The sequence below is a fragment of the Lepidochelys kempii genome, chromosome 6 (assembly GCF_965140265.1).
Source record: "Lepidochelys kempii isolate rLepKem1 chromosome 6, rLepKem1.hap2, whole genome shotgun sequence".
NCBI classification, from domain to species: Eukaryota; Metazoa; Chordata; order Testudines; family Cheloniidae; genus Lepidochelys; species Lepidochelys kempii.
Window position 1 is genome coordinate 113,010,983 of NC_133261.1, and position 14,860 is coordinate 113,025,842.

Below are 14,860 nucleotides of genomic sequence, written 5' to 3' on the forward strand. Positions count from 1 at the left end.
CAGTTTCAATTATTTTGATAATTTATGTCAGCAAGTATGTCTGTCACAATTCAGACACACACAAAAATGCCCCAGGAGTAGAGAGTTAAAGAAACATGACAACCCAGTTCCCGTTTCTCTGCCCCCTTCCCACCCCCAGAGCCCAGCCGGGAGGGCCAGATGCATGCACCCTTTCACCCCCCCCCCCCGATACCTGCACCCTCCTCCCTAGAGATCCAGAGGGACAAAAGGCTTGATGTTTTTGTCCCAGGCTTGCATGGAGTTTCCTGCGCATCGCCCTCTCCTTCCCTCAGGACATACTGGGAACTGTAGCTGCCAGGAACCCTCTAGCTCAGTGATTCTCAAACTTTTGTAAAGGTGACCCCTTTCAAATAGAAAGCCTCTGAGTGCAACCCCCCTTATAAATTAAAAACACTTTTTTATATATTTAACACCGTTATAAAGGCTGGATGCAAAGCAGGGTTTGGGGTGGAGACTGACAGCTCGCGATCCCCCCATGTAATAACTTCGCAACCCCCTGAGGGGTCCCGACCCCTAGTTTGAGAACCCCTCTAGCTCCCTCTCCCTAGCAGTGTCTTATGTGCAAACTGGGCTCTGCCAAGTCCAGTGGCCCCTAGCAGCACTGCAGGCCCATTTCTGGGGGGGAAGGGAAATTCTGTGCACGTTTATTTTTGCAAAATTCTGCATTGTGCAGTGGCACAGATTTCCCCCAGAAGTATTACATTACATCCAAACCTCTGCTACTGCGTTTGAGTGCTGCAATTTAGCACTGTTATAATTAACAGAGTCACTGTTTCTATGCTAAGCCCTTGGAATGCAAAGAACAATCAGCCCAAGAGCAGTAGAAGTGTTTGACTTTTTTTAGAAGATGGGTTAGTGTCTGAATACTGCATTTAGAGTTTGTTGTACTCCCTCTGGTCAGCAATCCTACACACACCTCAAGGGAGATTCCTGGTACACCTTCCCCAAACTGGAGAGCCAGCTCAGTTGCACTGCTCTGCACTGTCATACAAGAGATCCACATAATCCTTTTGGCTGATTAGAGTGCAGCATTGTGAACTCAATTAAGAGGTCCATCCAGGCCTGTGTGGCTAGGAGGATAATGGTTGCTATGAGGGTGCTAATGATCAACAAGCAGGAAAAAACTGGAATCCTTGGGAGCGCCTATATAGGCGGGTGGAAATTCACATAGGAAGTATGTTAACCATCTAGAAGGGATAAAGTAGAAACTAGGTTTCTTCTAAACTTCAGCTGTAACCTGCCCCATTGTAGCCAAGTACTGCAGCACATGGGGAATTTTACAACAAAGGATTGTTCAAAATCCCTCAGTACAGTAGGCACAGTAAGATGGGTTAAAACAATGGAACTTCAGCCTAGGCATTCAAATTCCCACGCTTTAACGTTTTCATAACAGTGTTTCTTTAGAACCACTGCATCTTCCCGACTTTCCTGCATCCATCCGACTTTCCTGCATCCTGCATTTAGAAGATGTTTGAACAGATATTGAAGTCCCTTCACCTACACCTCAATCCCCAAGAAATAATTGTTCTAAATATTTTAAAGATGCTAACATGAATCAGGGACTCAGAATGAAAATGATAATCCTTTCTCAGACGAAGAGAAGTTGCTGCAATTCCAGCAGCACTAGCAAAAGGTTTTTCTTTGCCATTAAACAAGTGCACAGAAATTCACATCTCTTTTGTAATGCTCATGAATGGCGTTTCAAAATATTTCTCATTCATTTTATATCTTAAGTTTTAACTGAACACAGTGAATTTATTATGAAACTAAATACAGTAAAGTATTTTCACATGTCAAGACAGACCATTATGAACTTTAAAACCTCCCTCTTCTGCTTTATTGACAGGTAAATTGTTCAAAAATGTTTTCACAATTCAATAATTACAAAGACTTAGACTTACATTAAAAAAGTAAAAACCAGAAAACCCCCAAAGCAGTAGTGTCCAGCTCTAATTGAGCCCCCTTTATCAATAATCTGAGGAAAAAAGAGCAAGTACTGTCAAACACTTAATGTAACAGGATTAAATGTTGACTAGAACACTCAGTTTAAACTAAATAAGTGCACGTCCTATACAGTGTTTCAGAAAAGAACATTAGCCATTGGTATATTATCATTAGCCCATTTAAACCAAATTTTAAATAAGTGACATCCAACTGTCATAAAATTGGCACAGAAGGCACACTAGTGTGACAATGACAAACTGGATATGCCAGCCACTGAATTAATTACAAGCTTTTAATGAAACATGGTCACAAATCTTTGATTACTAAATGTATAATACATGGAGGCATGAGATTAAATATACACGCAAGACCATCACCACTGCACGTGGGCCATAGCAAAATATACAGGAGTGTGTTGTGCATCTTTCTCCATGATCAATACTTGATTAATAATCATGGGGTCTTCATGCATGTGAGGATACAATTAATCAAAAAGCAGCACCCTCGCTTACACATCCTTCATGTTCCACTTTGGTTACCAATAAAATAGACTGATGTTTTAGTATGATACAGTCCCTTAGTTCAAGCAGACTTTAAGGGTAGTGTTCCTGCAAGAATGCTTGCGAGCTTTAAAAAAAAAAAAAAAAGTAGTGTATTTTACACTGAAAAACCAAGAGAAACGACATCTCAGAGGAGGATAGCAGGAACTAGAAGTAAAATTTGTTTTCACAGCATTATTTACTGATGTCTTAAAAGCCCTGACTAATGATCATGAATGATAAGGACTAAAAAGCAGGGTAAGAGTAAAACATTACTAGTAATAGTCCTATGTACAAGACTAAAAAGTTGGTAGAAAGATAGAAAGACAGTTATGCAGCTGAAATGTAATGGCTAAATGAGTTAAAAGGCCACAAAACTATCACCAACTTTCATTTGACTTCCTGATGATTCTGTTGATGCTGGGAACAGCCTATAGCTTCCTATCATTCCCCTAAAGACTTAGGAAACAGTTACAGGAAAAAGGGAAAAGTATATTTATCTGAGGATGTAACTCAAGCTGCTTGTATTTCCTATTCAGAGGTCCAAATTCTGTCTAAAAGGATTTCCTGCTAATGAGACATTACATCATTCTCTAGAAAAATAAGATTTCTGATACTGTTTAGTAGTAACACTATCAGTACCTCTTCTCTATTTCTTTTTCAGCATAAGAATCAGACTATTTACTGGTGGCCTTTAATCCTACTATGCAATGGAACTGTGATAGCTGTGCAGAAATAAAACGAATGAATCAACCATAACTTAACAGTGAACAATTTTGCATAAAAAGCTTGATCACTATTGTAGTAAAGTATTTTTCTTCATTTCAATATTTTGTATCTACAATCTGGATATATAATTATTCTTGTGCAACACTAGAGATTTAGCATCAGTCTTGGCACTAGCATCTGAGACAGCTTTGCCTTGCTCTCGAATACTCCACGGAGCAGTGAATGATCGAAGCTGGAATGGTAGGAGCGGTAGTGTTACGCATCACAGGTTGACTGATCCAGTCCATCTAGTGTAAGCTGATTCCTATGTGGAGAATTGGGACTTGGGGGACCGCTTGGATTTGAGCTGTTAGAGGGAGTAGAGTGTTTGGTAGAATCTGAATCAGGCTGTTAAAGAGAAACAAAAAGGATTCAATTTCTTATTTAAAATACTTTACACTCAGAAGCTTTCAAGGCACTTTACAAACATAATTAAGGTGCTACATTCACTTTTACATTAATTTACATTACACTCATGAAATGAGGCAGAGGTAGAAGGAATGAGCCAAAGCTAACAGAAGTTAACATGAATATTTCCATTAGTGCCAATAGGCTTTGGATCAGTCTCCTAAGTGACTTACCAATATCAACACAAGTAAATGGTAAAGTCAGGAAAAGAACTCAGGAGTCCCTATTATTACTTTCCCCTCCTCTAGCCACTACAAAGCTTTTCCTGTTGGAAAACAAAGTTTATTTCTATTCAATGTAATTTAGGATTTTTCAGCAAATTTTTCCCAACTGATTTAAGTGAGCACAAAATAGGATTGGTTTGCACATATCATAAATGAACAATTTCATTCCAATACTTTATCAACACACTGAAGAACAGAAATTATAAAATAGCTTACATATTGCATAAGATTTTGGCAAACAATGGCCCTGGCAGCATGAGGAAACCTGTGGGAAGTGTTTTGACTGCATGACAAAATAATCAGAGAGTTGCCAAACAACAGGCTGGAAACCCACTGCAGAAACAACAAGTATTTACAGGAGACTCCTTCCACTCAATAACTCAGTTAAGACAGCTCTCTTCCAGGTCATTTTCCAGACACCCTACTGATTGTTGGAACTCCGCCTCCAAATCTTGGTCTTCCCTCAGCTGGCCAGTTTCCCACTATTTTGGGGAGTTGTAACCCTTAACAGTACACAAATCTGTGGCTCATGAAAAGTTTCACAGGCAAACTGCTATCATCGCAGTCAGTTACTGCAGAAAAGGGGATTTAAATTTAGCTCATTGACTGAAAGGTGACATCCATGAGGACTGCTGTTCACAAGATTTTGCCACTTCTAGGATATACCACCGATAATAAGATTATTCTAACAAGATACACAATTGAGTTCATGCTGTGATAAGGCAGCAAGCTATGGGAAAACAATGATATAAAGGTAGTGTTAGATCCTGATTTTGCATGTGTAATAATCTATTATATTGTAAATTAAAATTTCTAGGTAATAACCAATGTAAGATTTAACAAAAAAGTGAAAATTAAATACTTTTTAAAATTGAATATATTCCAGTATATGCATCTACAAGTAACAGCAAACAACTAGAATATGGAATGTGCAGGAGATCTAGGAAGAAGATTGCAATACATAATGAAGTCAACAAGAACTGTAGGTGGTCAGCACCTCTGAAAAATCAAGACGCTTATTTAGATATCTAAACTTTAGCCACTCAATTAATATTTGTGTTTTGTTTTAGAGCGGCTCACCCAAGGCAACACGAGTCAGAGGGAGAGTTGGACTTAGAACTCAGGGCCAAGATCTTCAAAACTGACTGGTGATCTTGGGTGCACAACTTGAAACATCTCAAAGAGGCCTGATTTCAGAAAGCAGTGAGCACCTGCACTCTGAAAATCAAGTCTTTAAAAGATTTCTTAAATTGGACACCCAAAATCACTAGTCACTTTCAAAGATCTTGGCCCAGTCCCAGTCACATTTCTTAATATTTCACTTGCACAGGTCACATGAAAGTACCTGTACAAAGCTTGTAAAAAAACTGCACTGATGACAATACAGATGAAAAATCCTATTTCACTAGCCTGGTGAAAGACACTTGAATTTCATGCAGTTTTATACTCCTGTGATGACAGGAAGTATCCACTTGCAATCTCTTTCACCTGCAGATAAAAAGCAGCACATACTGCAAGACCTGCAAAAGAAATGGCATTACATATTTCAGTGAGTCAATGCATCATTTGTTTAAAAGGTTCTTGGCAACAGTCCCCCTGAACCAGTGTGGAAAACTGTTAAGTGTGGATGAGACCAATTGGTTTCAGCACTGTTAACGTGACTGAGCGGCTTCAGGAACACTTCAGCGATGGGTCAGCTTCTGACTGTAGACAAGACTTAACCATAGCCACTAGCACATCCTTGAAGCTTACTGTCAGAAACATCCCTTCAGTCCTCGTAGCTGATGCTGGCTTCACTAATTTGCCATTAGAGGCCTTGTGTGCTAGGAAGACTCTTTGCAGAGGAAATGCAGAAATGCAATCTTTATCAAAATGTTTCCTCAGTCGCCATTTAATAAAAACTACTTTACCTCTTTGTCGAACTCCTGGTCAGTGTCGGACATACTTCTCAGAGGCACGGCTACTCCCAAATCACCGCCACCTGCAGAACAAAGGCATTTTATACCTCATGTTGAAACAATCTAAGCTTTAAGTTAGAACAGACCTGCTTGTTTTCAGTCTTACTTGATGAGGGCCATGAAATGTAGGTTTTGCTTCTCTGCTGCTGCCGTGAGAGGTTGGCTGTGGAGGGACATGCTTTTTCATCTTGGGCGGAAGGTAAGACACTCTGCAACACAAACCAAACATATCCTTAGTCAGGATATTTCCAATTAAAGCTCCTTTCCCATGAAAATTCTAGCATAATTCAACACCCATGCGCTTGGAACCATTACACAGAATGGTTTGTAGAAACAAAAACTCAATGCTCCTACTTGATTGCATCCATACAGTATCAGAAATACACCCCTTTCAAACACCCTCAACAAAACACAAGGAAAGGACTGAGCCGCAAAGCAGCCAGCAGAAATTCCTTCCACCTGCTGGAGACAGGAGCCGTTGGAACTTGGCAGGCAGCAAACCTTTACAGAGGGGCAGTGACATCACCAATTGCTGTTTTCCTGTCTCCTCCCGCTGGAAGGAAGCATATATTACCCTTGCCTGGGCTAGCAGAGATGAAAGAGAGGAAAGGTGGGAATTTCAAAACGGAAGGTATAAAAGATAAAGATGCATCTTCACATCTCATTCTCTTACCTTTGTTTTATTTTAGCCGCTGACACCACAGTACATTTGTTAAATCCAAGTACAAAAATCAAGCTGTGAACACTGACTTAGAAGCACGTTAGTAATTATCTTCCAACTGTGTTAGTTTTTGCTCTAGTATTGGCAAAGCGTCACAGCACACAATTCTAGTTCCTAAAAGTTTATAGCTACTCCTACCCTTGCCAAGGGGGCAGAGGAGGGACAGGAAGAGGAAGAAAGCAGAGGGGAGCCTTGCAATGAGGAATGGCCATTCTGGAGAAAGATTTCTGCAGAGATAGGGCTCATGTGATAGACGTGCTCAAAGCTTGTTGGAGGGGATATCAGAGCAGAGTGACGAGAGGATGAGGGGGAAGGAAATTCATTCTGTTATTTTAACAAAACAAACAAGGAAGAGGAAGGGGGAAAGACTGATTATTTACAAAATACTATCAAACTCTTGGCAGTGATATTTCTTTCTTTCAGCTTTCCATTTTAAAGTCAGCTAACACTTCCTTGTACAAGACTGAGAAGCACTATGCATTGTAGGAGCACACATTTCTTGAAATCATAGCTTGAAAGTGTCTAACAGCTCTGAAAGATTTTAAAATATAATGCTGAAACCTTATACAGTCCATCTGCATAGGTTTTAAGTGCAAAACTGAACACACATGTATCCCTCCCCATTATATTTATTTTACCAGTGGAAGATCCATGAGAACTTGCATTCCATCTCCTGGTCCCATATGAGCCACATGGTTGAAATTTGTTGGGTTAGAAATCATTTTTGATCTTAGTTCAGGGTCTCTCAGCATCTCTCTGAAAGAGCAACACTTCATGATTAATATTGTTTCACTTTCATAACAATTCCACTTCAATATGTACAAGCTGCTATGTACAGATATTAAACCCTTACCGTCTTTGTTGTAATCTCTCTTCCTCAGGAACCTTGAAGACAAATCTTCTTTTACTTCTGGTTCGAAGCATTTGCTTTTTGCTGTTATCAGAAGTTTCTGGCACACTGAGGACAGCTCCTACTGCAACAACACATAATGCAATGACACATACACACCTTCAAATAGTAGAATTTATTTTCCAAAGCATGTTGACTCTGTAAAGAACGCACTGCATGTTTGAAAGAAACTGGATTCTTACAATCTAAAAAATTTGTCTTGCTCACAAGTTTGTGATTGTTTCAAGCTGACTCGTCATCCCATCCTAATGTCATTACACCACTCCTGCCCTCCCTCAAGAAGACTAACCTGAAAACTTGTTCTTGAAATATATAAGCCGTGGGGGTTCACAATTAAGGAGATTCAGTGTGCCCTCCACATTTAATGGTCTGATCTGTTTTGGAGATAAAGGGGGGGAAAATTAACCCAGCTGCAGTGTACATTGTGAAGGAGCCTCCATTCCAAATCAGAGTTAATTAAATTGTGCAACAGAAGTGAACTACTTACCCTTCGTAGGCCAATTGTCTGAACCCATTCCATAGTGTTAACATCAAAGACATCAACGCCATATTCACTATACACTGTAACATAGGAAGGATTGCAACCTGGTACAGACAAAAAACAAAAGTCAAGGAGTGTTCAACAAGTCTGGAGTTAGCACACATTTGAGCATTGCTTTAACAGTGTTATATTTTTCAGCTATGTATGTTTAAGAGGAGATTAAAATATCCAGTTTTTTAAGCCATCTCTTAAAAGAAAAAACATGTATCCCTGTCAAGTTCATGTTATTTTGGTGGAAATAGAGGTTTGCTGTGGTAAACAGCCACCAACCTGCAAATCTTATTATTATTAATTTTTGATACATTTACTACTTTTGACTTCAAATCTTGGTTTAATACTCTCAAGATGCTGTCTACAGTCTGGACAGTAAGTGTCAGGAATGTAAATGAGTTATTCTATAGGAAATGAACTGCACTTAACATCCTGTTTAAGGCTACCATGTCTAAGGAAGCAGCTTAGTGCATTTTGAAAGTGATGCACTGTCTATAACTATACAGTAAGCACATGCAGTGGAGTATTACTTGTGAGGTAAGTCATCAAGTTATGCTGCACAGCTTAATGTTCATTTCCTTCCTCCCTCTATTGGAATGGTTTACCTTTGGGTTTACATGTGCACGTTGCTCTACCCAGGTTAATGAAACATACTTCAAGAGCTTCAAACCTTACCACTTGCTTTCTCTCTTTTTGAATCCTCTACATTAGGTGTGTCAAAGAACTTTATTTTAGCTCAGAAAAAAAGAAAAAAGGCAATGATCAGGACATCTTAGCACCAACACGCCTGGGCCTGCTCCTGACAGAAGTTCCTCAGAAAGAACAGCCATTACAGATCACATAGTATTTAGGAGAGAAAAAAAGATGTACTCAGCTGGCAGGATTGCCTCAATAAATCGCAGAGGGTAAAAACCCTAACAGGGACACAGAATTCAACGTGAGAGTAAATTCCTGCAAGGCAGTGATGTGTGCTCTTGTAGCTAAAAACTTGTTTTCTCTCAAAGGAAGCCTGGTATCATGGTATCATAAGCTAGCTATCATGAATCATGTCTTCAGAAGAAAACCTCTTCCAGAAATGACTTATTCAGACAGACACCTGCTCCACTCAAATTAGTGTCTTCGTGTCCCCAGCAATGACCTTTGGAAGATAAACATACTCCATCACAAGACATAATTTCTCTAGTAAACAATCCCTTAGGATTGAGTACATTGGTAAGGGAGAAAGAACCTTTTCTAGTTTTATGATCTCATGATGGGATAACTAACAGGAAAGGATAGAAAGTCTTCACCGGTAACACATCAGGACCAAGGCAAGGGGAGTAGGCTGGTGAAAGTAACCAGGTTTCTTTAGGCAAATCAAGCTTATGGTCTCTTCCCACAGCCATCTGTGTCAATGCCAAACTGAGAATCCAATGTGCAAAAATCATTCTAAAAATGTTTATAATACTAAAAGTAAACAAAAACCCTCCAACAAACCAGTGCATCTGGTTTGTTGAACCAGAGTTTTAAAGTAAATTTGCTGATTACATCCCATCCCTATGCCCTTCTCCAAACTCTTATATACAGAACCAAGTCAGTAAGGCAAGCAAATAATTTCTATTTAGAATAGAATAATTTCTATTTAGAATTTAGAATTAAAACTATTAAGGTCTTGCAGTTTGAGGAATTTTACTATCAGCTGTAGCAGCTAGTGAACCGATTGGTTTAATTCATTATTTAAACAATGGCTCTTTTTTGGTCTACAATCATTTGGCACATATAGTCATTGCTATTGAAACTCCAAATAATTTTAGTACTTACTATAAGCAATCAATGGAATAATGCTTAAAAAAAGATTTCTAAGTCACTATATGTAGTTCACCAACTCATTTGTGCCTCTTTCAAAACAACAGACCTCAAAATTACAGCTGGTTGGAAAACATAATACAATTTTGCATATTTTTGTAAACTTCCTTTGGTTTCAGAAACAATTGATACAAGTTTTCTTACCAGCTCTGCCAAAAAGCAATATTTTTCCTGAACCGTGTCACCTTCTGTGTTAGTAGCTGAAAACTCTGATCTACAACTTTTGATAGGTACTGGATTTGAAATGCTATAGAAAGTGGCCTGAAGACAAAAGTACTTTTAAATCCACTGGCGGAGCAAAAAAGATTTTAGCAAAGAATTTTACAGTTTATGTGGTCTTTTGCTATCCTACATCCAGGTTACTCTCTTAGTTAATCAGACATGAACGTATTTAAAAGAAAGCGTCATCTTGCTTTATATTTTCGTTAATTTTCTGTCTCCTGTGACTAGTAAAAACTGCTTTCCTACAGTATCCAGGAGTTTTCCACAAAATGGTCCTTATGTGGAAGAATTACTATTCTGTTAACTCATCAAAACTTAAAGCTGTAAGAAATTGAAAGACAAACCAAAGCAAAATAGAATACATGCTGATTATTTTTAGACAAGTAAAGCAGCAACAGGGATATGGCAACAGAAAAACATATACATACTACAGGCAACAGGAGTTGCAGGCCACATTAGTTCCTGCATGCGTGACCTTCGACCTTGTGAATCGACGTACACTCCCATATGGCTGAAGCAAAGCAGGTATTCCTCATTACTGAGCTCCACAGCACAAAGGGCATCAAAAGACTGCTGTGAGAGGAACATAAGCGAGGGGTCATTAGGATTTACCAGGTTTATAGATTGTCCATCTCCCTGGATGTTCAACAGAGAGAACCCAGACTGGTAGCCAACACAAAGCTTGTCCTTGAACACTGCCATCCACTGTACATTTCCTGGAGCCTGAATTTCAGTGAATTTTTTATGGAAAGGTTTAGTTCTGTGAATTTCATAACAAAGAACCTGTCGTTTGACTGCCACAAACAAACAAGTCAAAGAGCTTTTCTTCAGTGTTCCAGTTATAATCAACTGGCAGCCTTTAGTTTCTGGAAGTTTCATGTCGAAGTTGCTTTCTGATCCATCCAGCGAGGTCCACGGATACAGGTGAACATGATGGTTCCTGCCACAGATGAGGATAATAATTTTCTCTTTGGGAGCAAGCTCAATCTGGTACACCTTCTTACAGTCAGCAACTCGGACTATCACTGCAATGAGAACAAAAGCCACCACCAGTAAATGACAGCAGTATGTGTAGGCCTGGAAGTATTACACAGTAACGTACACATCAAAAATTTAGACTTATGCACACATCCACTAGAAAGGGACACCAGGCCCTGGCTCCAGGCTTTCCTTGCCAATTCTTAAACATACAATCAAGAAATAAACCACTCCAATAGCGCCCCCCACTTTTCAACCATGAAGTCGCATAGCTCCAGCAACCCTCAGCAGCAAAAAACATAGGTAAGATCTTTAAGATCTCCCTCCAGAGTTTTCACATTCCCTCACAGGTAGAGGAAAACAAACATGCCTTGTGAGAGACTGTATGAATGCCAGTTAATGACTCCACCCCCAGAGAAAAAACATTTACACCATTAATAAATAAAGGAGAGAGATGGGAAAGGGGGGTGGGGGGGAGAGAAAGACAAACAATTTTTTCTTTAAATGCCAAAGACAGGAAAACTCAGTACTGTGGTATTAGACAATAGTTCTTTGACTGGAGTGCAGAAATGGGATGGTAGAGAGAACTAAAGAATAGAAGAGTGATAAATAAGCATCTTCATAATAGTGACTAGCTCTAGCAAAGCATTCAGTATTTCATGAGGTTTAAATAGGCAAGACCAAGCAATTATGAAATATGGAACATTAATATATTAACATTTCATAGTAATGTACATGTTATCTTATAAAACTTTAATCAACATCAGAGTTTTACTTTATTACTAGTGAAAACATTTAAGTAAATAATATTTAGAAATAATAAATACTGGTTAAAATAAAAAATAAAAATCCTCCTTTGGTGCTTGTACAGTGATTGGTAAAGTAGTCTGGCAAGGTATCCGGTTCTACAAATACCCCCCCACAAAAAACCCCTAGAATTTTGGACCATATGAAATCAAAAGTCCTTGTAGATTTTGCTCCACTGGCACAGAAACACAATATATTTGCAGAAATGTTCTACGAGGTAAGTAGTAATTGCTCAGTTAACCATGTCTTGCCACAAATAAAATATAACTTTTGTTTGTTGTCCAAGCCTAGCCGTCAGATTTTAAGTCTAATGTACACGTAAGCGGTTTACAAGGATCTTGGTTAGAGCCATTAGATATAACCAGATTGCTAGAGCGATTTAAGAACTTCACTTACAGTATGATATTAACATTGGTGACCTACTTCTTGACACTGTAATTAAAGTACTATAAAAGGAAGTAATTAAAGATCTGTCCCTCAGGGAGTTTCAGGACACTACTCTGGCACACCCAGTGTTTACATTTTTCAAAACTATTGAAGTGTGCCCCTATATCTTTTAAATCTGCATAACTGCATATAATGGTCTCCAACACCACTTAATTCCTCCACAGCCTTTAGGCAACGGGCTTTGAACAGGTGGTTAGCTACTACGGTGAGATGAGATAGAAAAAGACCTACCATATAGTTCAGGCTGTAAGATCTTAATGGGCAAAAAAAGCCAGATGTAATATCACCTATTTTTCTGGTAGAAAAGTACCAGTCTTGTACCAGTTGTTTATAATGCCAGAGAAAACAAAAGGGCCTAAAAAATTACTTAGGGTGTTGTGGAAGATGCAAGTGGCAGTAAACTAACTTTTAGCATGTATCCCTCCCCAGAAGGATATTTTGTCTAACTCATATAATTCAATTTATTAACTAATCTGTTCTGAGCATAGACATCACTTGCAATACTTTACAGCATAATGAGGTGAATATAACACTGCCATGATTCTATCTTGCCACTGAACTATTTGTGCTTTGCAGTTTTATGGAAAAGGGGACAGATATTAGGATTACTTACCACTGAGAAGTCAACATGTTCATGTCCATTAGTAACCCTCTCAGTTCACTTGCCTTCCCTGCTGGACTAAGGTACACTTTCCCCCCTTGTTTGGTTTGTCTCTGGAAAATCAGGTTGCAGGGAAAAACAACTCCACTTCCTTAATATATGAGCCGTGATGGCTGGTAATTAAGGGCTAAACCCCAACACTGCCTGAAGTAAGGCTATGCAGGATCTCACTGAAGGGCTAAGTAGCAGTCTTCTTTCCACTATGTTGCCTGGGGCCTACTGAGTACGTGTGCTGCTGGCCCTGGCGACCAGTACTCAAGGAAAGGTCAGAAACAGCCGTGGCCAAATCCACGCACTGCTACCAGTGTCAGAGGAAAGTGGAGGACAGCCTTTAGAATGAGAAGAGGGAGGAGTGGCAGAGAGAGGCTCTGAGTGGGAAGCTGTAGGGGAACCTCAGTGCAGGGAAGGAGAGGCAGATAACAGTAGGCAAGGAGAGGTCCGCTACCTACAGATTCAACACTCTTTTAGACTGTCAGCTACCAGCATAGACTAGAATGGCAGCAGCAATCAAGTTTCTTTTATTGTGAGGCAGAAAAAAAATGGAAGAAAATGCAAAGGGCATGAATAATAGAAAGCCTCGCAAAGCTAACAACAGTATTCAACATGCTAGCAAAAATATAAACAGCACCATCCTAACATCCTATTATATTCCAGTCTAAGTTATGACTGTGCATGTTGGAACAAATCAGCCTCCAGGTTAACTTATTGAAGTTACCAGTTTTCTCTCTCAACTCATTCTAAATAAACCATGTATTTTTCTTCAATAAGTGCCTGGCTATTTATTGCACAAAAACTAGTGCTGTGCGCTCTGAATCCTGGAGCTTCAGTGAGGTTTGTGTCACCTACTATGCCCAGTGAGTTGGCTCCTTAATTTTAGGCAGCCAGCTAAGTGTAATGGTAATGACCCAATTAGTGTTTATACCTCACATTCAAATGGCCATCTTTTGTCAGTTAACTGCGTGCTGGTATAAGCTATAGATGAAGGGCTATTATGTAATCTATATTAAAACAGCACTAAAATTTATGGAGACCATTATTCATTATGCAATTACTGTATACACAGAGATCTAACTTACCATCACGGGTCACCTCTATCACATACAGTCCTTCTTCTGAACCAATTGCTATTCTATCTCGATCTAAATGAGAGAGAGAAAGGAAAAAACAGAGCTATGAATCCAAGTATGTATAAAGTTAACGTTAAAACTAGGCTTCTTCTCTTTGAAAGACATTAGAAAATGTTTAAAACCCAGTAGCTGAAATAGCCTTACAGAAAATAATTTTAAAATAGTTTTGTGTGATGTAAGTTTGTACTTTATTTTAGATAAAGAACACAATGTGTTAACTATTTTGCTCAAGAAAATAAGCAAAACAATAAGTACAACCAAATGGTTTAGGGCTTTTCTTTAACCACACTTTTTTTTCTAGTGAAATCAAAATTATACAAGTACTTCTTACTGCATATAGAGTTAGTATTTTGAAGGGAAAATTGAGATTAGCATCTTAAAAAATGTTTCACGCCATCAAACTTCAATGGGAAGAAGATTCAGCTGAGAAATTTATTTAAGGTATCAGCACATTCAAAATTGTAGTTCACCTTAAAGTTATAGCAGTGCAGACAGTTAAATGTAAGGTTAAAGTGGACATACCTACAATAGCAGCAGCTAAACTTGTTTTAATAAGAGGCAGTGTACTGTCATAGGCTTCTTGTGTAATATGTACAACTTGGTTTTTAAGTTTGTTTTTGTGCAGGATAGATTGCAACCCTTCCAGGATTCCAACCCATTTTCTCTTTTCATTCTCATTTTCTGTCAAGATCAGTAGTGAACAGGTCTTTGAAGGGAAGCCTAAGAGAGAAGCTGTCACCTTAACAGC

General features: G+C 38.9%; 1 protein-coding gene across 7 annotated transcripts in view; it reads right to left on the minus strand.

Moving 5' to 3' along the window:
* Positions 1–1,827: 1,827 nt before the first annotated feature.
* Positions 1,828–14,860, minus strand: part of CDC42BPB (CDC42 binding protein kinase beta) — a 141,283-nt gene continuing 128,250 nt past the window's right edge. For 3 of the 7 annotated variants that reach the window (XM_073349715.1, XM_073349713.1, XM_073349717.1), the window contains 10 exons: positions 14,635–14,851; positions 14,062–14,124; positions 10,521–11,117; positions 7,981–8,078; positions 7,783–7,867; positions 7,437–7,557; positions 7,222–7,339; positions 5,969–6,071; positions 5,815–5,885; positions 1,828–3,620 (listed from right to left, as the gene is read on the minus strand). In XM_073349715.1, the coding sequence (XP_073205816.1) occupies positions 3,489–3,620; positions 5,815–5,885; positions 5,969–6,071; positions 7,222–7,339; positions 7,437–7,557; positions 7,783–7,867; positions 7,981–8,078; positions 10,521–11,117; positions 14,062–14,124; positions 14,635–14,851 (1,605 nt within the window). In that variant the 3' untranslated portion in view covers positions 1,828–3,488. Of the gene's footprint in view, positions 3,621–5,814; positions 5,886–5,968; positions 6,072–7,221; positions 7,340–7,436; positions 7,558–7,782; positions 7,868–7,980; positions 8,079–10,520; positions 11,118–14,061; positions 14,125–14,634; positions 14,852–14,860 lie in introns of those variants that run through there. The other 4 variants (XM_073349716.1, XM_073349714.1, XR_012159573.1 and 1 more) reach the window with 3 other exon arrangements.